Raw genomic sequence first — 22,393 nt, forward strand, 5'->3', positions numbered from 1 at the left:
TAATCCCGCCGGTAAATTATGCTTTAAATTAAAATTAAATCACAAAACATAACTAAATCATCCCCAATTTATTTTTGAAAGAAAAGAATAAAAGTCTGCTCCTTTTCTCAACCGAACCCGCGTTCTCTCTCTCTCTCTCCTCTCCCTCCTCTCCCTCCCTCCCTCTCTCTCTCTCTCTCTCTCTCTCTCTCTCTCTGCTTCTCCTACTTCTTCTACCCACCAACCACCACCTCCGCCACCACCACCGCCGTCGCCGCCGCCGCCGCCGCCGCCGTCGTCACCACCAAGAACCGCCGCCGCTGCCTCCGCATCCCCAAAGCGCACCGTTTTCAACTGCGCAAGATCGAGAAAACCAGCGTCGAGAACCTCCATTTTCAGCTTGGAACACTCTTCTCTCTCTCTCTCTCTCTCTCTCTCTCTCTCTGTGACAAGAAGTCGCCATGGGCAACTGCAACGCGTGCGTGAGGACGGAGTCGACGGAGGAGTCCAACAGCAAGCACCGCAAGAAGGGGAGCAGGGAGCGGAAGCCCAACCCGTACGCGGAGGACCCGGTCCGCTCGCCGGCGCCGATCCGGGTCCTGAAGGACGTGATCCCGCTGAGCCACCGCACCCGGATCGTCGACAAGTACACGCTCGGCCGCGAGCTCGGGCGCGGCGAGTTTGGGATAACGTATCTGTGCACGGACAGAGAGACCCGGGAAGCTCTGGCCTGCAAATCTATCTCCAAGAGGAAGCTCAGGACCGCTATTGATGTTGAGGATGTTAGGCGTGAGGTCCGCGTTTCAGTTTCGATCTCAGCTCTTTTGCTGGGAAAGATTTTTCCTTTTTGCTCCTTTTATTTTATTTTATTATCCTGGTTTGGGAACTTCCCTTCTTGAATTCGAGAGTTGGGAGAGGTGGTTTCGTTTTTTTCAGTTCTATTCTTTCTAAATTTTCCTGCTTTTGGTTGTGGGTATTTCTTTTTTTGGTTGTTGGGAGTGCTTTCTTGATTTCGTGAGGAGCTGCAACTTCTACTAGTTGGACTGCATGCCAGTATGGAACTGGGGAGTTCAGATTCCATTTTTCTTTCCTTGTATATTCGGCTGAAATTGTTCTGTTGATGGCATGCTTAATTGTATCTTGCATAAACTAATTTCGTCGAATCTTTGGTTCTTTGTTTATTCAAAACCTCTTTCTGTAACAATTTTTCGGTTTGTGTATCTGGTTTTCGGTTTTTTCACCTGGATTTCGGAGTGTTTCTATTCTGTTGTCTCAAATTGAGAAAATATAATCTGGGTATAGGTAGCGTCGTCAGTGTGTTCTTCGTGTTTTCGTATTGTCCTTGTTCTTGTGTTCATAGTGTGTTGGCTTTGCATGTTTTGTCGCATATATCTCGGGTAAGATTGTGCTTTCCATCTCCAAAATGTAGGTTGCTATCATGTCCACACTACCTGAGCACCCAAATATAGTGAAGCTGAAGGCAACTTACGAGGACAGTGATAATGTGCATTTGGTGATGGAGCTGTGCGAGGGAGGAGAACTGTTTGATAGAATTGTTGCGAGGGGGCATTACAGTGAAAGAGCGGCTGCCAGTGTCGCGAGGACCATAGCAGAAGTTGTGAAAATGTGTCACGCGAATGGAGTGATGCACAGAGACCTGAAGCCCGAGAATTTCCTATTTGCAAACAAGAAGGAGAATTCCGCACTCAAGGCCATTGATTTTGGCCTTTCAGTATTCTTTAAGCCTGGTATGCTGGTTATTTGGCCGAAAAGACGAAACTGGGTTTTGGATAGATAATGGGTCGTGAGTTCATTCCAATTTTAATCGGTGAACATATAAGATTGTTTCAGCTCTAGAGCTGAAGTTGGATTGCGATTGATTTCAGGTGAGCGATTTTCAGAAATTGTAGGGAGTCCATACTACATGGCACCTGAGGTATTGAAGCGGAACTATGGGCCAGAGGTTGATGTGTGGAGCGCTGGCGTAATTCTTTACATTTTGTTATGTGGGGTTCCTCCTTTTTGGGCAGGTAATCTTGTCCGTTTCTTCCTTGGTGAGAAACTTATTGGTTGTTGATGTAAATTCTTCAAACTAAAAGAATGTAGTAATCGAACACAAGATTAAAGTACGTTTGCTGTTTAAAACTTCCTTGTAGAAACGGAGCAGGGTGTTGCTCTTGCCATTTTAAGGGGAAATATTGATTTTAAGAGGGAGCCATGGCCTCAGGTTTCAGACACTGCCAAGAATCTTGTCCGCCAAATGTTGGAACCTGATCCCCGAAAAAGATTAACTGCTCGGGACGTGCTCGGTAAGTCCTATTCAGGCGGTGGAAAAACTGAATTCTTTAAATTTGATCATTTGAGGTGGAGTGCTAGTTTTGAGGGTAGTTTTTCTGATAGACTATGAGAGTGAGCAAAAATTGACTTGTCTATGTCACTTTTGTTGGAAGAGAAACTTTGGGCTTGGGACATCTGGCTATCTGCTTGCCTTTGTTGGAATGAAGGAACTAAAGAAATTATTTGTTTATGCAGATTATAAGCCTATTGAAGGCCTAACTCTACTGATAGCGCCATTTTCTTATCCTACTAAGCAAAGTTAGCTAGATGGACCTCTTTGAGAAATTCACCCTTTAAGGTTGTGTCTGTGCAGTATATGATTTTGAGAGCTTAATAGGCAAGTCAGAGATTGCTTTTCTGTCTGTCTTGGATGAGGGCTTTGTAGGCCATCTTTAGAATGCCTACAATTTCTGTTTTCTCCTTTACATGCCTGTAGCCTTGTTATTGTCAGCTTAAGTAAATTTCACTGGCTGGATGTTTTCTGTTCTTGTCACGTTGCCCTACACACTCTCTTGTACAGTTTTATGCTTTTAATTTTGTAACAAATGGTCTGCTTTTCAAGGAACTTGGACCCATTATACTTTTTCCTTTTTGCTAGACCATCCCTGGATTCAGAATGCCAAGAAAGCTTCAAATGTCCCTCTAGGAGATATAGTGAGGACAAGGCTCAAGCAGTTCTCTGTGATGAATAGGTTCAAGAAAAGAGCCCTGCGAGTAAGAATTAGGTTTTATTCACATTAAATCACTGCCAATTCCCACTCCCTCTTTCTTTCTGCAGCAAAAAGCTATAGATTATATCAATTAATTCTGAACTTGCAGGTAATTGCAGAACATTTATCCATAGAAGAGGTAGAAGTAATTAGAGAGATGTTTACACTGATGGATACTGATAGTGATGGCAAGGTAACATATACAGAACTGAAGGCTGGTCTTCAGAAGGTTGGTTCGCAGTTGGCAGAACCAGAGATCAAGATGCTGATGGAAGTGGTAATTATATTTAGTCAATGCCGATAAATGACAATTGTTTTACCTTAAGTGCTGCGTTGCTTGCAAATATCATTCCATTTTTCTAAGATGTTAATGAATCCTCTCTAGAGTCATCTTGAATAACTCTGTTCTTAAATTTAAATAAAAGAGACTGGATTTTCTCCTTTCCATATTTTTTTTCTTAGCAATCGAGCACTATACAGAGCAAGTTGTCATGCCACCATGCTGCCAACACCTAAGAAGCGATTGTTATATTATTTCACATACCAGGAGTCTGTCTCCTCTCGCCCAAACTTATAATTCTTGTCCAGCACTCCATCGCCATATCTAAGATTGTTGATATCTGATTCTGAGACCATTAGCAAGCATGTCTCCAATCATAGTGGACCTTAACATCAGCTTTTGCTGTCTGATTGAGGTTTTAGCTCAGATTTACTTGTCATCAGCTATGATTAGAGAACAAGAAGTTCGAGAGTTTACTGATAGCACTGAATTGGTTTTAAGCAGTGGAGAGTTTGTGTTTGACCAGTAAGTGAGAGATGGATTATTTGATGTGGTGCTCTAGTGCATGGATAAACATTAAGTTCAGAACTTAATTTTCAATTGGCAATTGTTAAGTCATCAAAATTTTCATTGGCCTGACTTTTTTTCATGATACGTGTGATAAATTTCTTTTTAAAATTTAATGTCCTTTAAATAGTGAGGATTGAATCACGTTTCCCCTTCCCCCACGCCCTAAAGAAAGACCTTATTCCATCATTGCTGGGAGCATATAAGCCAAAGTAGCCATTTATTAAAGAAGACAAATAGCTGAGTAATATTAGTAAGTGATAAAAATTCTCTCTTTAAGATAGATGAGGAGATTTCAGGCTTACTCTCTTCTGATTGTTTGTTTTAGGCTGATGTTGATGGTAATGGAGTGCTGGATTACGGGGAGTTTGCTGCAGTGACTATTCACTTGCAGAGGATGGAGAATGATGAGCATCTTCGCCGAGCTTTTATGTTTTTTGATAAGGATGACAGTGGATACATTGAATTTGGGGAGCTGAGCGAAGCTTTGGCAGATGAATCCGGCGTAATGGATGCTGATGTCGTGAACGAGATCATGCGGGAAGTTGACACAGACAAGGTTTGACTTTGAAACATGAAAATCCTTTCTTTTTCCATGACGTAGCCATATTGTCTAGTTGTACCTAGAACAAAGAATATTGCCTTTCCTTCAATTGCCCTTTTCCTCCCATCACCATCACACCCTGAGAAAGAGGGGGGTGGGGTGGGCGACATATTTTCACCCAATTTGTTCTTTTCACCAAAAACGTCACTCTGGTCTGAAGGAGAGTTTAATGTCGAAGAAAGTAGATACTCTGTGGAACAATTATAGATTTTGAATTAGCAGGACATATCAGAGAATCCAAATGCATAGGAACTTCTAGTGGCTAACAGGAAGGCAAAATGCCGGAACTTTAAAATTTACCTCAGTGACCACGATCTCTTTTTGCTAGTTCTTGCATTTGCAGCATCTTTTGAATTGCACTAATTTCTGTCAAACTCATTACAGGACGGGCGTATCAGCTATGAAGAATTTGTTGCAATGATGAAAACTGGAACGGATTGGCGAAAGGCATCCGGCAATATTCAAGGGAGAGATTCAAGAGCTTGAGTCTTAACTTGATGAAAGATGGTTCATTGCATCTCCATGATGCTCTTACTGGACAGTCTGTCGTGGTATAATCAAAATGGTTTGCAATCTTCCTTTTTACATGCCCAAATGTTGAAGGAAAAAGCACGTGTCAACTATAATCTCTTCAGATGATCAAAGTGCGCCTTGTGGGCTTGTACTAACTGGAAATCTTGAGCCTAAAGCACAAGCTTTGGAGAGTGGTTGCCAGTTTTTGTGTTCGACGAGCTCGATTTGCTGGGTTTTGGCTGCTACGGAGTGGAAGGTCTGGGTCGGGTTTTAACTTTCTCAGCAGTCGTAAAGGCTGGCTAGTCAATGCATACGTAAAATCTTTGAAAGAAATTCTCATTTACCTGTATATCTGACTGACAATTGATCATTTATTGTTGTATTTAAGCGTTTCTGTAGTTGTCGGGAAGCAGTAAGAGTTGTTTGTGGGATATGCCAAAATTTGAGTCATGATAGATTTTTTAGTGTCGCAGTATAATAATTGTTTGATGAATCTTACGGGATATCATGTTTCTATTCCTGGGTCGACGGCCTAATTTGCCTGGAAATGATGTTGCTAGCCCAAATCACGTAGAGAGGGTAAATAGGTGAATATAAAATCTTGGCAAATTAATGTAGAATAGAACAAATTAAAATCAATGTTTGCACAAGGTCCAGATTTAAGAATAAGGTTCAGAATCTTTTTAAGAGCAGCTTGCTAGTGTACAATAGACCTTAATAATAAACAATAAGAGAATAAAGGTAGGAGAAGGTGCACACAACCTATTATAGTGATTTGGCTTGAATTACGTCTATGTCCACTTTCCTATGTTGATAGTCTAGTGGCTGGATACTACATGATCAACGAGAGATTATAATTTTGAGTGTAAACACTCAGTGGTAGATCACAATATCTTATTAAGTTATTATTTTGGTAATTTTCTCATTTCATCAAGGATTAATTGAACCATGAGATTCTCAATGGGTTTGTGAAGTATTCCATGTTAACAAGCAAGTGGAGCAAAACAGAGGAAAGATTGGTTATTAATCATCAACCTCTCAATCAATTTTTACAAGATGACAAGTTTCCTTTGTCATATCGGAATTTTTATTCTCCAATCTCACCCAAGCCAAAGTATATTCTAAGTTCGATCTTAAAGCTGGATTTTGGCAATTGAGAATTCATCCGGAAGATAGATACAAAACTCAGTTTTGTATCAAGAATCAACATTTATAGTTGATGGTACTCCATTTTGGCCTCAAAATAGCTCCTTCATTGTTCTAGAAGGCTATGTACAAAAATTTTCCAACCTATTCTGGCCCAAGCTCAAATTTACATTGATGATATTCTCCCTTATAGTTTAGATGTGGATTATCATTGTAAATTATTGGCTTAATTGCAGACTTGATGTGAAAGTATGGCATCATGTTATCTCTAAAGAAGATGATCATTGCCCAGAAAGAATTGAATTTCTTAGGATGCATCTTAAAGATAGAACTTATTATCCTGGTTCTCATATTGCTGAAGAATTGCAAAAGTTTCTTGATGAAAATCTTTCTCACAAGCAGATTCAATAATTCCTTGGGATTGGAACTTATCTCAGGGATTTTATCCCAAAAATCACAGAGTTTATAAGTCCACTATAATAAATGCTCAAAAAAGATATTCCTTCATGGGAACCACAACAAACTAAGTCTATATGTAAACTTAAGGAAATCAGCATTTTCCTCCCTTGCAAATCTCTTCCACGGAAAAAAAGAGTATTGCAAACAGATGCCGGTGATGAATATTGGGGTTTTTTTTTTTTTTTTGAAGAAATTAATGGGAAACAACGAGTTTGTGGACACATGAGTGGGAGATTTACGCGCGTAGAAATGCATTATCACTCCTCATTTAAAGAAATTTTGGTGGTAAAATATGACAAAAAGGTTTGAATTCCATCTTACATGACATCATTTCCTTATGGAGATGGACATGTCATCATTCTCTCAAATATTGAAGTTCAAGTGAAAGCAAATTCCACATCCATAGCTTCTTAGAGGGATAAAATAGTTTTCAAAATATTCTTTTGAGACCAAATATATTACAGGAAAAAAATAAGAGATAGTAATAAAAATCCTAAAACTTGTCATGAAAATGTAATTGAGTCATAAACTTGCAAAAAGTGCAATCAAGTCCTAAAACTTGTCAAATTCTTTCAATTGAGTCATAAAGTTAACACCGTCAAACTTAGTAACGGAAAATGCTAACGTGGCGCGGACGTGACATTTTAAATAAATTTTCGTTTTCCACTTGGATTTTTTTAATTATTTTTATTCAAAAATAGATTTTAAAACTAAAAAGAAAAGCTAAAAATTATTTTAAAAAATTGTTAAAAAAAAAACATAAAAATGGCAGCTCCTCCCCACCGTTGTGGCCCCCATCGCCGGAGGGGCCGACGACAAAATAAATTTAAGCTTTTCTTTTTAGTTTTTAAATCTATTTTTGAATAAAAAATAATTAAAAAGCCACGTTGAAAATAAAAATTTATTTAAAATACCACGTCCGCACCACGTCAGCATTTTCCGTTACTAAGTTTAACAGTGTTAATTTTAGGACTCGATTGAAATAATTTGATAAGTTTAAGGACTTGATTACACTTTTATAAGTTTTAGGACTTAATTGCATTTTCGTGACAAGTTTTAGGACTTCTATTGCACTTATCCCAAAAAAAAATATACTTGTTGATTTTTTGTCCAGACTAAAAGAATTTGCAGCTACCAAATTGATAAATATGTATTTGGTGGGAAATCCAAGAGGTGGTTTTAAGTACCTAAATATAAAACCCAAACGGCCTTCGTATTCATATTTGCCAAAAATCCCTGAGCTAATCCAAGACAATATTCTTGTTGAAAATCTTAGAAGACTTATGTAGCAATATCATTTCCATATTTTTAGTGAATATGGTGGTTTTCTCCTCGGACCCGACGGATTGCATCCAAAATATCCATTAATTCATCCTCTCACTTTTTTCCTAGAAGAGGAATTTTCAAAAAAACTCAAATGGTTTTATTGGTATTTGTTTAATCTGTATATCATTGCCATTGAGTTTCCTATAGCCAAGATACCTCTTATTATCAGCAAGATTATCCAAGGCAAAGCCAAGTATAAATATTTTGGGAAAATGCTTAATTGATTCAAACTATTAGGTGCATGGAAAAATATTTTTTAGGCCCAACTTAGAGTATGCAGGCCTGACCTAGAACTTTGTACAATTGTTTTATTTTTCAGGCCATAGATATTTGTTTGACCCAATGGAGATATATATAAAACTGCAACAGATATTAGAAGATTCACATATAAGCCCCAATTCCAAATGAGATTTTTACAATGCTCCTTTGTAGAATCTCAGCTCATTTTGAGAATTGCTGAAGATATTGTGCCAACGCAATCAAGTCATTCCGCCAAGAGCATGGCCAACGGAAGATGATCCGTTTCTTGGGATCATTATGATGACCATCGTGCAACCCATTCAGCGACTGATGCTTTGCCTAAAGAAATATTATGGAATGGATGTATCAAACACTTCTGAGTTTCTAGCAAATTCACACGATCTAACTTCATCATCACAAGATTAATGGAGAGGATCACTATCACAAGATCCTTTTAATCACAATGAATTGCAGCTTGTACTTAGTTTAGGTCTTGACAGAGAAAGTTCATCATTTCAACTTGGCTATCTATCATAAGCCAGCATTCTAGCAAGTTCTATTAATGTCCTGTCAAGTTCTCATTAGTCATCCAAAAAAAAAAAAGGCCATCTAAATTAAATATGGAGATTACTATAGTAATTGAAGAAGTAGAGAAGCTCCTTGAAGTAGTCAGACAATAGTATCTCGAAAAAATCACCTTCAATCCTCCTAACATTCCATCCAGTTCATACCAACCTCTATATGATACAGGTACCAAACATCTTGAAACTCTCTAGAAATCAAAAAAATTCTCAAGGAATATCGAAGATAAAAATATGGAGAAAACTACGATGATTCAGACAATAGTACTGAAGAGCCTATTGTCACGACCTCTCTTTTTTCGTCTGGGGGAAAAGGAAGAGGTTTAGGGGTATTTGCCTAAAGAGGCATACCAGCGGCCCTGGATTAGGTGCGGGCTCTCCTAAACCCATATTTCATGCGATGTTGGATTTTATATTTTAATTATTAACAACTTATGTATTTCTAGGAATCGCCACTAACCTATTGGGGTCGACTAGAAACCAATCAAGATGCGGAAGTGTTATCTCAATTCTTATGCAACTAGAGATTTTTCAGAATGGTGACTTGTTTACGTCAATATTTCTATTAGCACTCTTACGGTATCACTAACTTGGAAGGTTGTTTATCTAAATGGCCACACAATCTTGATTTCCACTTATAATCATTATGAAACCACTAGGCATCAATGCAAATGTTTTTGTAGGTTTGTTTTCCTTAATGTCTAGACTAATCCTAACCTAATTTAGAAGAGAAATTTACACTCAAATTATTGAAAAGCGGTGCGATAAGTAAACATCCAAAAAATTGAAATGACTTGTAAATTAAATGTGGAAAAGGAAAACCCAATACAAGTTAGGCAAATAATATTACATGGCCTTGTTATCATGCCCTGTGACAGGACCTCAATGAGCAAAATGTGAATTCAAATATTCATGAAATTATTCTAAATGCATGAAACTACTCTAAATAATTTTAATCTATGCAACATGGATTATTTACAAAAAATGATTATAAAATACTAAAATAACATTAAATTAGGAAAAATGACCTTATAAAATTAGGAAAATCTCCTAGATGTCATTTTTGCCTTAATTTGATACCATCCATAATTTATATAATTATATATATATATATATATATTGAAATTTTTGGATTTTTATTTATTTTTTATTTGAAAATAATTCCCTAAACCGATCTATGCTTGATTTATACTAATATGGAAGAGCCAAGTACATGAATATCATAAGAACCGAGCTCGAATCGATTGTTTCAAGATTGAAGCTTAGTTTGGGCATTTCATCGAACACTTGATATGCATTAAACTAGCCCAAGCAGCTTCCTCGAGCCATGTTCGTGGCCTTCAATCTTGACCCATAAACAATCTCATGTGGAACTAAAATATCAATGTTATATTACCACATGCAAAGAGCAAGATTAGACAGATTTCATAGCCTAAAACACACAAGAACTAAATTGAAATCGGTCTCAAATATGCGAGTTTGAGCTGATTTTGCAAATCTGGGTTTGAACCCAAGTCAAGCAAACAGGTTGCATGCCCATATTCAAGCCCCGACACTCATCACATACGAGATCTAAGGGAAACATTACATGATCTAAATGAAAGTTGGTAACATGGACTTTTAAATGTAATAAATATCACAGAGAATGATTAATCGAACACATCAAAACGATCTCTCCAAGAAGCGCACAAGCAAAGTCCACACTGACCAGCCATGAATTAATGTGGATAGGCTTGGTTTTTGGCTCAAGTTTTAGACGGTCTTATGATTCGCACGGGGATTTAAAGAGCAATCCAAGATAACCTCAGCATCATTTGTACTCTCATAGGACATTCATCAAGCTCGTGAAGATAGAAAACGCATGCCAAGGGGAGTAGCAAGTCAAACATTTATGACTCTTGAAGATGCTTCAAATACTTAGAAAAATTTCAGCCTCAGAAATCAGTCTTCCGAGATGGTTTTCCTCTTGCTTTTTCATGTTTAAAACATATTCAAACTTGACCAAAAATACATTTAAGGTTTTTACCTTGCTTCCCAGTTTTTTTTGCAAGTGGCTTTTGGCCAAGGAAACCAAGAAATTATCCTCTGGGGGCACGTGAAAGTTGATGAGGTCTATAGAGAAAAAACTTATAATAGAGGTTTTTGTTGGTTTCCAAAATTAGACTTCGAGACCTATTTTGTTGGCCAAATTAACACTAAGCCAAACTATTATGTATTCTAGTTTGGGCCACAAATCATGTTTTTCCCCATTTGTCTCTCAATTTTCTCAAAAAACACTCGCTTTCCCTCACTCGTGACCAACCGGGTTCAACACAGAGAAAAAAATTTGGACTTTTTTGGTCCGCCAAGAGGGTACTGTTTCGGGGGGCTTTAGGAGGCCTTCATGATCTCCATTTGGAACATACGACCTATGATTGGAAAGATCTTTGAATGAAGTTTCACTCTCTGGTTAAAGGTTTTGGCTAATTCTGGCCGCAAGTCTGCGAAAATTTCACTTTTCTTTACAAAAGTCAATCTGGAATTTCTAGGTTTTACCTTTCTGGAGTTGCTTCTGGGGGTGTCTTTGGGGAACAATTGTGAATTCCCTCTTCTCCTTCTTGTCTCCTACCTTTCATGCCCTAAAAGAACTTGCTTCAGTGATCTTATCCCCTGAATTAAGGGATCTTTTGATCAGTCTTTTGTCCACCTACCAAGCCTCCCAACAAGGCTACTTCAACAACTTTCTAACTTGGCCGAATTTTCAACTTTTGTACCTGTTGAGTGTGTAGATTTCGCTATGATTTTCATATGCTTCCAGCTGCTCATCCCTAGCCAATTTTTGTCAACTTGTACTACTCATAATAGTTTTCCATCACGTGCAAAGATCAAGCTGATTGGGCAGCTAAGTGGGATATGGTGGGGCCACCAAGTGGCTTACTCAGCAGCTCTAAATTGAGACCAAATTATGGATTAGGTATTGGTAGCTGATTTGTGTGCTCTAATCCATCAATTTGGCTGGGATTTTTGATTAACTAGCATGCCTATCTATAGTAATTTAAGATCTTGATAAGCTTTTGCAATTGTCCCCACCCAATTTTGTAAGGAAGTCCCTCAAAGTTGGTCATTTTCCTATTCGAGAATGCCCAATTCAATGCAATTTGATCCTTTTGGCTATATTTGATTAATTCGATCTAGCCCAAGTTCAATTTCAACTTAATTAGGGGCCAAGATGATGATTTAAGGGCTTGGACGAATTTTTGCAAAATTTGTGAATTGGTCCCTCGACTTTTGGAAATTACATTTTAGCCACAACTTGCTATTTCTAATTACAATTTGATCTCCCGGGCTTGACTAGTCACATTTAGATCATTGGCCCCAACTTGCTTCTTCTTTTTTTTTTTTTTTTTTTTTTTAAATTTTTTTCTTTTCTTTCTTTTTTTTTTTTTTGGAAAAACATCTTCCATTTAAAAAAGCTATATTAAATGCCTAGATAATCTATATGCAATAATTTGACATGAAATATTTTTGTGGAAAAACAAGTTTCCATTTTTTGGAAATGATTTTTGGGCAAAAATTTAGGTGTCAACACCTATTCATAGGCATAATAAGTTATAAAGCTGAAAAAACTACTAAGAGCCTGTCCATGACAAACCAAAAAGAGTAAAAAAATTCATTTGAAGGAGCTGAAAGTTTTGGCCTAAGGTATTATTCATGTATTGTTCATAATATTGTAGCGTACTATTTGTTACTGTTCATAATACTATAACATTGTAGCAGAAGCGAAAAAAGTGAGATAATAAGTGAAAAAATTAGTTTGTCCATTCTATCTGGAGGAAACTTGATAGATACAAATAATTGACCTCTATTGACCAAACGGGGTGTATAAAATTTTAGTATGTTGTCTTATGCCTATATAAGGCGGGGTATGTAAACATTAAGGGGCAGAGAGCGCACCCTCCATAAAATTAATATTGCATAGTTTTGTCATGAATCCCTAAAACAACTCCCTCTCTTCCTTTTTGCCTGAGATGATTCTTTAAAATTAAAAATATTCTAATCAATCTTGGTAGTATGCTTTGCACTTGTCACAAATGTGGAACTTGTGCATAAGAATTCTGTTACTTTAAAATTTTCTATGATATGAGTTAAAAATTAATAAAGGAATTTGGTGACTAACAAGCAGCTTCTATTCTGTGGCCAAAAAAGGGCCATGTGTGTGGGATAACATACTTACCACAAATTTTGTTTTCATTTTCCATGGCTCATATCAAAGACAAATTTTTGGTTCTATACCTCGTCTTTTACTTACTCCTCGATCCCTTGAACTCCTTATATACTCCTTCACTTCCAAACTAATCGTTAGATAGCCTCTGGAGAATCGTCTTGCACAAGAAGATTTTGTGGCCATTAAGTAACAAAAATAAAATCTCCACTTAATTCCGATTGCCTATACAATCAGAGTCTTGGTTTGCATAAATGAAGCTTCTCCATTTAGAAATAACATGTCTTTAGGATTGATTCTCCAACCAATTCGATTGAGTCAATCTTTGAAAAAGATGTGAAATTTAACCTAGATTGCCAGCCGTTGTAGAATCTATGGTAATCTCGTTTTAGACTTGTTTCTTCTTGGATGAGCGCATAGTTTAGAGTCTTTATCATTTATATATGAGTTAATACCCTAAAAAATTCCAAACTGGTACACTTGTGACAAATTTACTCTATGTTAGTTTCCATTAAATTTTACTGTCAAATTACTAAGTTGAATGATACATGACAGTTGACCGGTGTACGAATTTGCGATTTACTCTCTATTTATCACATTTATACAATTTTTTCTGATTTTTTTTAGTATTAATCCAATTTAACGAAGTGTATATTTACCACAAATGTACTAGTTTAGGGTTTTTTGTTTGTTGAATATACTAGTTTAAGGTTTTTTATGATCAATTGTGGTAAATTTGTCATATATATACTAGTTGAGATTTTTCATTATCAAAAAATTAATTTGAGGTAAATTTGTCACAAGTGTACTAGTTGGGGTTTTTCAAAATATTAACCCTTTTATATATTGAACTAACTACATTATGAGGAAGTCAGGATGGGAATAAGAAGTTTTCTCATTCTCCGACTAAAATTTGTATTGATAATATGAGAATGTGCATGAAGCTTTTCAAACATATACCCGAAATATCATTCTTCAAGACAAATATAGTTTATTGGAAAGTTTTGTCAACTTCAAAATCTATTGTGAGTTTTCTCTAACAGGACAATGATTAGTCCGACCGACCAAGTAAGGTACAAATGATAACAATTTCATTCCATAAATCAATTTTTATTCCAAAAATAGATTTTTTTTTTTATTCTCGGGATGAGTTTCTGAACAAAAATACACGTTAGATAATGACACAAAATTTTGTTCCTGAAATAAAAATTTATTTGTTAACGATACAAAATTTATCTCTCTTGGGTGATGATGGCAGATGGTGACCAAAGGCAGTGGGTGGTAGTGGCACGGCGACTAGAAGCGGTAGACAACAAGGGGTGATGGAAAATGGCGAGTGCGGCAAGTGGACAGCCGGCTAATAGAGAGAATGAGTAAAATAGTTTTTATTTTTCATTTCTATTTTAAAAATAATGAAGTATAAACTTTTTTATTTTTCATTTTTATTCAAATCCATTTTTGGATTAAAAATTTGTTCTAAAAAAAAAAAATTACTTTATCAAATAGATTTCTGCTTCAAATTAATTTTCAAGAATAGAAAAATAGTGTTGACCAGAGTCAAATGCTTATGGTGCGCCTTCCTGACGTCAACCAGTTTCCCAGTGCGTTCCTTTTTCGTTGCGTACACTTTGGCTTGTTGCGGCGTGCAAGGCTCACGGAAGTATTCCCTGGCCTTATCCTTGTTAGTCATCTTCTGACCGACTCCAAAGACGGTGACTTGTTAACTCCTCCTTACCGTTTATTATTGAAGATGTTGTGTGTCACGTTGGTCTGAATCACGACGAACGCTACCCTCCATTCTCCATTGGACTGGCCCTTGGAGTTATTCGGAATGATTGCCCCCATTCAAAGATCTTTAGATTTCAGTACCACGTACAAACACAAGACAAGTGGAGCGTGTTACAGCCATTACTTTAAACTTAAAAAGACTTTCTATAGGCATGTAAGCTGGTCAGCATTTATGACCACGTGGTTTGATGGTTGACACGAAACGAAAGGAAAAAAAAAAAAAACTACTTTCTCGTTCGTCTATTACGATGTTGGCCACTCATGTGAAGTATATAACTCTCTGTTTCTGAATGACATTATTGTGCGCTAACTGAGCTTTTCCAGCGTCGAACTTGAGACACCACAACGAACGGGTTCCAATTGTCGCAACAATGGAGCAGAAGGAGAAGAGCATGGCAACCGATGAGACAGCTAAAGTTCACTACCGTGGATGGAAAGCCATGCCTTTTGTCATAGGTATATATATGAGAATAACTAGCGAGTTCTGTCATATTCATGCATTTCCCTGCGAAAATTTTGGAATCATGAGGTTCTAATCCGGTACAAGCGCAGGAAATGAGACTTTTGAGAAGCTCGGGACGATCGGAACCTTGTCCAACCTATTGGTTTATCTCACTACTGTCTTCAACATGAAGAGCATAGCTGCTACTAATCTCATCAACATTTTCAATGGCACCGCCAACTTCTCCACGTTGCTCGGAGCTTTCCTCTGCGACACTTACTTTGGGCGCTATAAGACGCTAGTTTTTGCCACCATTTCCTCAGTTCTGGTAACGTTCCTAATTCTCTTTTTCACACATGCAAGCAATCTCTACGTTTATATGACTCAATCTTTTTAGGTAATAAATACACATTAAGTTCGATGTCAAGCTACGTTAGCGTAATTTAATTCGTTTTTTACTATCTACGATACCCTAAACTCCGCAGCGCACTATAATAACCCGAGATAAAAAGAATATGCCTTCTCTGCTCATGAACACTATACAGGAAAATTTCCAAAAGAAAAATAATCAGAATCTGACATACTTTTTACCTTATTTTCGAAGGGATTGCTTGCACTTGCTCTAACAGCTGCAATTCCGAAGTTGCATCCCCTCCCCTGTGGATCAGAGAAGAGCAGTACATGCCCCAGCGCTAATGCGTGGCAAATGGCTTTCCTACTAAGCGCGTTTGGTCTTCTAGTGATTGGTGGTGCTGGTATTAGACCCTGTAATCTAGCATTTGGTGCTGATCAGTTCGATCCCAGTACAGAATCCGGAAGGATGGGAACTACCAGCTTCTTCAATTGGTACTATTTCACCTACACTTTTGCCGTGTTGATGTCGTTGACCGTTATCGTTTATGTGCAGTCCGACGTGAGTTGGGCTTGGGGGTTAGCCATTCCTGCAATTCTTATGTTCATTTCGCTACTACTCTTCTTCACGGGTTCAAGAATTTTTGTGAAAGTGAAACCGGAGGGTAGCCCCCTGACAAGCTTGTTGCGGGTGATAGTGGCTTCAATCAAGAAGAGGAAGTTGACGTTACATTCTCAATCTCAACCTTGTCTCTCCCTTTTTCATTACATTCCCCACAGCTCTTTGAACTCCAAGCTCCCCAGCACTAATCAATTCAGGTAATCTCTCTGGATTTCCTGCAGACTTCCTTTAGCTACGCCCTTCTACAGTCCTTAGCAGCGTTTGCATACGAGCTTGCAAAGTATACTTATCTACATGTTGATCGCTGAGCCTTGAGAATTACTATCTAGAAGCCGAATGATAGGAGCATACTTACTGAGATGAACCAATTGCTAACCCAACTTTTAACAAGGAGAAAAGAAGCCTAAAATTGGAACAAAGTGTTGATCCAGCTCAATTGGTCATCGCTTAGACACTTTGATCGGATCATCATTTTGTTTAGACTTTGACAGTGGGTACCTTGCACCTAAATCACTTATTGTTTCAAGTTGGCATACACTGCAGCTAATTCAATTATTGTTTGAATCTTTCTGGTATGCATATATAAAATGGGGTATAAATTGCACATTAATTTGGTTTTTAGATTAATATACATTCTGTCCTCACTTGGATGATTGTCTACTAGGATATTTATATCAACCCTCACTTGTCAGCAAAAAAATTGGCGTCTTACCTAACAGAAGTCAGAGAGAGAGAACGCCGTCCCGGTTATGAGGAGATTACTAAATGTCATATGATTGCTCTACGGTAGAAAATAATCATTTCACCACATAAACCCTATCATGGCCTTGACAAACTTGCCATGTCCGACAAGCCCGCCGTTATTCTAACACACTCTTTGACAAGCGGGCACCGCGAAAAATAAACAAAGAGGTTTTAGCATCCTATGGTTGATTAGCTCTCGTACATAAGGACTTGGTAGGCCCCAGTTTGATGGGTTGAGGTAGCACCAAAGCCCAAATTGATGATGTCTGACAAATTTGCCATGTCTGACAAGCCCGTTGTTATTCTAACACGCTCTTTGACAAGCGGGCACCGCGAAAATAAACAAAGAGGTTTTAACATCCTATGGTTGGTTAGCTCTCGTACATAAAGACTTGGTAGGCCCCAGTTTGATGGGTTGACGTAGCACCAAAGCCCAAATTGATGATGTATATCGTTCAATCGGTAGGAAAATAATTCAACTTGACAATGTTGCCAACCCGAGTTTGTCCCGCCTTGACGCAAGCCTGACCACATGAGCAGCTCAGCTCACTCGGGATGATCCACTTAAGTGGAGAATGGAGGCAAACGGTTAAGATTAAACCTCGTGGACTGTGTTTTATGCCACTAAATTTGAGCATCGAAATGTTGATAATTGAAGATGATAGAACCTCTCAAAGGGTTAACAAAAGAAAGAGGATGTACAGTAGCTTTTGTCTTCCATTTTTAATTCAAAAATATGCTTGGATTGGATTCTCACAAGATACAAACAGACGGCACGTCAAGTTCTGAACTTCTGATGTTTATTGACAAGATATGGTGTTTGACGTTTTATATAGATTCCTCGATAAAGCCGCTATCATCACGGCAGAGGACCAAATCAACCAAGACGGATCAGCAGTCAATCCATGGGGTCTCTGCAGCATTCAACAGGTGGAAGAGGTGAAGTGTGTGGTGAGAATCCTTCCCATTTGGGTATCAGCCATGGTGTACAACATAGTTATAATCCAGCAGCAGACGTACGTCGTTTTCCAAGCACTTCAATCCAACCGGCGACTCGGAAACACAAGCTTCAAGATCCCGGCCGCGTCCTACTCCATTTTCAACATGATTGGCCTCACTATCTGGATCCCCTTCTATGACAGAGTCCTAGTACCGCGGCTAAGGAAAATCACCGGCAAAGATGGTGGTATCACAATACTTCAGAAGATGGGCTTTGGCATGGTACTAGGCATTCGTCACCATGATTGTGTCGGGCATCGTCGAAACAAACAGGAGAAATTCGGCGCTTGCAAAGCCCATCGGTTTCGACCCAATAAGAGGTGCAGTTTCCTCTATGTCAGGGCTGTGGCTGGCGCCTCAGCTGATACTTGTGGGCATATCGGAAGCATTCACAGTGGTTGCTCTTGTGGAATTCTATTACAAGCAGTTCCCAGAGAACATGAGGAGCGTTGGTGGGTCCTTCACCTTCCTGGGCTTTGCTGGGTCGAGTTACTTGAGCAGTTTCCTCATATCCATTGTTCACCGAACCACTGGTGGAGGAGATGGAAATGGCGGATGGTTGGCTCAAGATCTGAACAAGGGGAAGTTGGATTATTTCTATTACTTGGTTACTGCACTGATGGGCTTGAATCTATGTTACTTCATTACGTGCGCTAGGTGGTATAAGTACAAAGGCAGTGAAGACACTGTTCTTGCAGGTGACGATGAAAAAGTGAACTCAGAGAAAGTTACCGTGTGATCCCTCTCGAGGGTATTGTATGTATGTTACTACTGACTTTCTTGTATCAACCAATAAGAAATGTAATGCATATCCACTCGATAGGATGTTCCACTTAATGAAAGTTTCAATGACAATTGGGGAGTACATGCTGTTCCTATGAAAAGCTGATAAATTTGAGATTTAGTTAAATAATGTAAATAAAATTTGGTAAAAAGAAAGTAAAGTAGCTGATAAGCCCAAAACCAGTTGTTAACTTAACCGAAAAAATTGGATAAACACTCTAGTTAAGGTTGGTGATTTCCAAAGAAAAAAAAAAATCCTTGTAAATCGTAAGAAATATCGGTAAGTAACTCAAATAACATTTGCTAACCCCCAAAACTCTATAAATAATTAGCAATTTAGAGGGGAAAAAATCGGCGAGTCATGCTTATTAGTAATCTCCACAAAGTTATTATATTTTAATCGGTAGTCAATGCAAATAAAAGTTGATACCTAAACAAAAAGATGGTAAATTAACAAAAATTATTAAATGTCAGTAAGTGACTCAAATCTAATTGGAATTTGATCTAAAAAATTGGTAAATCACTCTAATTTAAATTGGTAACTTCATGTAAGGGTTGGTAAATTTAAAATATAGTAAGCAATGTAAAAATTTGATAAAAGAGAAGAAAATTTGGTAATTAAAAGAAAAGTAAATTTGGTAAGCAACTAAAATGGGAGTTGATAATCTAGAACTAATCAGTGACTTAATCGAGGAATTCTTGGTAAATCGCTCTAATAAAGGTTGGTAGTTTCCATTAAAAAAACTAGCGAACCATAAGAAAAGTCAACAAATAAAAAAAAAAATCAAATAAACACCGGTAAATAAGTCAAATAAGAGTTACTAGCCATTACCATATGGTAACTTAAAAAGGGAAAAAGTTGTCAGTCACGTTAATTTGGGTTAGCAATCTCTAAAAAGAGCTAGTAAGTTCTAATGAGTTGCTAATTAATGCAAATACAAGTGGATAACTCAATATAAAATTGGCAAATTAATACAAATAATAAAACTTTGATAAGTAACTTAAATGAGAATTAATAATCCAAAATTAGTTAGTAATTTAATCTAACAAAAGTTAACTGTATTTAACGATTTACTTGCTCATAGGAAACTTCTCCTTATAAGTGTGCCCTCTCCTTAACGAATTATGTTTTTTTTTTTTTTTTTTTTTTTTGCATGTTTCAAGTTGTTTTCTATCACGTATAAACTAATCAACCTCCGCAACTAGAGCCATCACCACGTCAAATATTTATTCCATACTTTGTTGATTTATCTACTTTAATCTTATTTAGGGTAGGCAGTAACAATAAAAGAAAAAAAGTCGACTTGGTGATCTTCTACACACGTATACGCAATTATATTAAAGCATTCCCCTTGTAGACCGGCATTGATGCTCTCTCACAAGTCAATATATGAAGGTCGATAATATTGATTCGGTATACATGCATGTAGATGGCTTCAAAAATTGACTTCCCCTTGGGAATTTGCATCCTTTTCGTTGTGCATTGTGCTCATTAAGTCCTCCGATAGGGCAGCTGCAGAAGATGATGCTGTCGCGTAAGTTCCGGGAGAACTTTCTAATTGGTTAAACTTGATGATTTTCGTACACGATTTTAGTTCATTTACTCATGTTGGTTATTTAGATGAAGAAGACGTTAGAAGCGAAGAGCGCAGAGGCCGTCTCCGATTAAGAGAAAAAGAAAATTTGATTGCGAATTTTTTGCCATACACAGGATCCAAAGGAGCGAGGTTGGAGCATATGATCAGATATTGAAGGGAGTTTATCGAGTGTACAAAGTGTGCAGCAGAAGAAAGAAGGCACTTGATGTGGTGAGCATAACAACGGCGGAGGCGGCGAGGCGCGTCATATGGAGTGCCGGCAATATCCTCCTGAGTATTGCTGCTTGGGGAACAATCCTTATCTCAACTGTCTCCAATGCAGACTCGGTCCACGCCCTGAAGGGTCATTGCTCTCGTTCTCACCTACTCCTCCGTCTCCGTCGCCCTCTCCTTCCAAGGGATTTTCACTTTTCCCCACCTTCTTCAATGGATCCAGCCCAACCTCCTCCTCATTTTTGCTTATAAACTCATGTGATCCTGAATATGTATAATCCATTCATTTCGCGGAAAATACGACATATCCATAAATTATTTTTCAGAAAGCCATTTTCAGGAAAATAACCATATTTTCTTGTGTTCGACTAAAATCTGAAAATGAATTCTGCTGTTTAGTAAGGAAAATCTTTTCTTCCATGGACTCCTTTTCAATAATTATTTTTAGGGAAAATTCCAAAAAAAAGGACCTAAAGTGTCATCGTTTTCTTAAATAAAGCTCAAAGTGCATCTTATTTCAAATAAAGGCTTGAAGTTGTCATAATATTTCAAATAAAGGCCTAAAATGGTTATGATTGTTTTAAATAAAGGTATGAAATAGCTTGGTTGTTTCAAATAAGAGTCTTACCTCGCTGGTTAACCAATGGGCTAAATTTTCCAAATGATCAAGGGCATTTTTGTCCAAATTGTGTTTTTTTTCTCTTTTCTTCTTTTTTCTTTTCCGACATTGGCCAGCTGTCGTTGGTAAAGGCTAGCAAGGGCTCAACAACCCTCGTCGATTGCTAAGAAGGGTTGGCTAGGGCTTCGTGACCTTGGCCAACCGCTAAGAAGGGCCAATGAGGGCTTGCAAACACTCGCCGACCGTGAGCGACGCCACCCCTCCCAAATTTGGCGAGGGTTGACCTCGCTTGGGGCTAGCGAGGGCTTGCAGACCCTCAAGCCCTCGTTGACCCTTACCAACGGCCGGTGAGGTCGTCGGGTCTTCGTTGGTCATGAGCAAAGCCACTCTGCCAAATTTGGTGAGGGTCGACCTCACCTAGAATCGAGAGGCCAGCCTCACCGATGGCCTCGTGGAGCGACCTCCCCCAGGGAGAGGGTCGCATTGCCCAGGTGAGGTTGTCCCTCGCCCAATCCTCTATAGGCATCTCTTGTGGCTGATCAGCCACTGGCGAAGAAGGAAGAAGGACTAGAAAAAAAAGAAAAGACAAAAAAAAGGGTAAATGACGAAAACACCATTGATTGTTGGAAAGTTAAGCTCTTATTTGAAAGAAACATAACTAGTCCGAGCTCTTAATTAAAACAAGATCCACTTCAAAGCCTTTATTTGAGAAAGTGGTCTTATTTGAGAAAATGAGGACACTTTGAGCCTTTTTTATTTTTATTTTTTTTATTTTAGCTTATCTTACCATTTTATTTTTTAAAAATCAATTTTTAATTTTTAGTTTTTAAAATTTTTGTATTCTTTTTTTTTTCTTCTTCTTCTTCTTCTTCTTCCTTAGCCTTGGCCAGTCGCCGGCTATGACAATGGTCCATGACTGGCCCTAGGCAAGCTAGGTGGGGCTCAAGCTTTGCCCAAGGTCACTAGAGGTCAACGGGGCTCTGGTGAGCTCGTTTTTGCTAGATCCCACCTCTCTAGCCTATGGCAAGGCCGAAGGTTGCCAATGGCTGATCGTCGTGGCCAACAACCGCCCAAGGAAGAAGAAGAAAAAAAATAAAGGAAAAACTCGATTTAAAAAAAAAAAACATAAAAATAAAAGGAAAATGTGTTTGGTGAAAGAAAATGAGGTGAAATAAGTTGTGGAAGATGTTTTCTCCATTTTAAAAGTGAAAAATATTTTTCTCACTTTTGAATGTGTTTTTTAATGGAAAGTGTTTTCCTTGGTTGATCCATGTTCCATGAAATGAACAAC

General features: G+C 38.1%; 2 protein-coding genes across 2 annotated transcripts; both read left to right on the forward strand.

Annotated features, from left to right (window-relative positions):
• Positions 1 to 198: 198 nt before the first annotated feature.
• LOC104426329 (calcium-dependent protein kinase 10) lies at positions 199 to 5,490 on the forward strand. The gene is given in 9 exon segments (XM_010039331.3): positions 199 to 773; positions 1,409 to 1,727; positions 1,866 to 2,009; positions 2,136 to 2,288; positions 2,915 to 3,030; positions 3,136 to 3,303; positions 4,202 to 4,432; positions 4,862 to 4,925; positions 4,928 to 5,490. Coding segments are annotated over 9 exon segments (1,635 nt in total). The 5' UTR covers positions 199 to 440; the 3' UTR covers positions 5,035 to 5,490.
• Positions 5,491 to 15,008: 9,518 nt separating this feature from the next.
• Positions 15,009 to 18,754, forward strand: LOC104426327 (protein NRT1/ PTR FAMILY 2.9). Its single transcript, XM_010039329.3, is given in 5 exon segments — positions 15,009 to 15,187; positions 15,284 to 15,501; positions 15,778 to 16,343; positions 17,727 to 18,117; positions 18,119 to 18,754. Coding segments are annotated over 5 exon segments (1,770 nt in total). The 5' UTR covers positions 15,009 to 15,102; the 3' UTR covers positions 18,629 to 18,754.
• Positions 18,755 to 22,393: the final 3,639 nt, after the last annotated feature.

Source organism: Eucalyptus grandis, chromosome 11, assembly GCF_016545825.1.
Source record: "Eucalyptus grandis isolate ANBG69807.140 chromosome 11, ASM1654582v1, whole genome shotgun sequence".
In the NCBI taxonomy this organism is placed as follows: domain Eukaryota; kingdom Viridiplantae; phylum Streptophyta; class Magnoliopsida; order Myrtales; family Myrtaceae; genus Eucalyptus; species Eucalyptus grandis.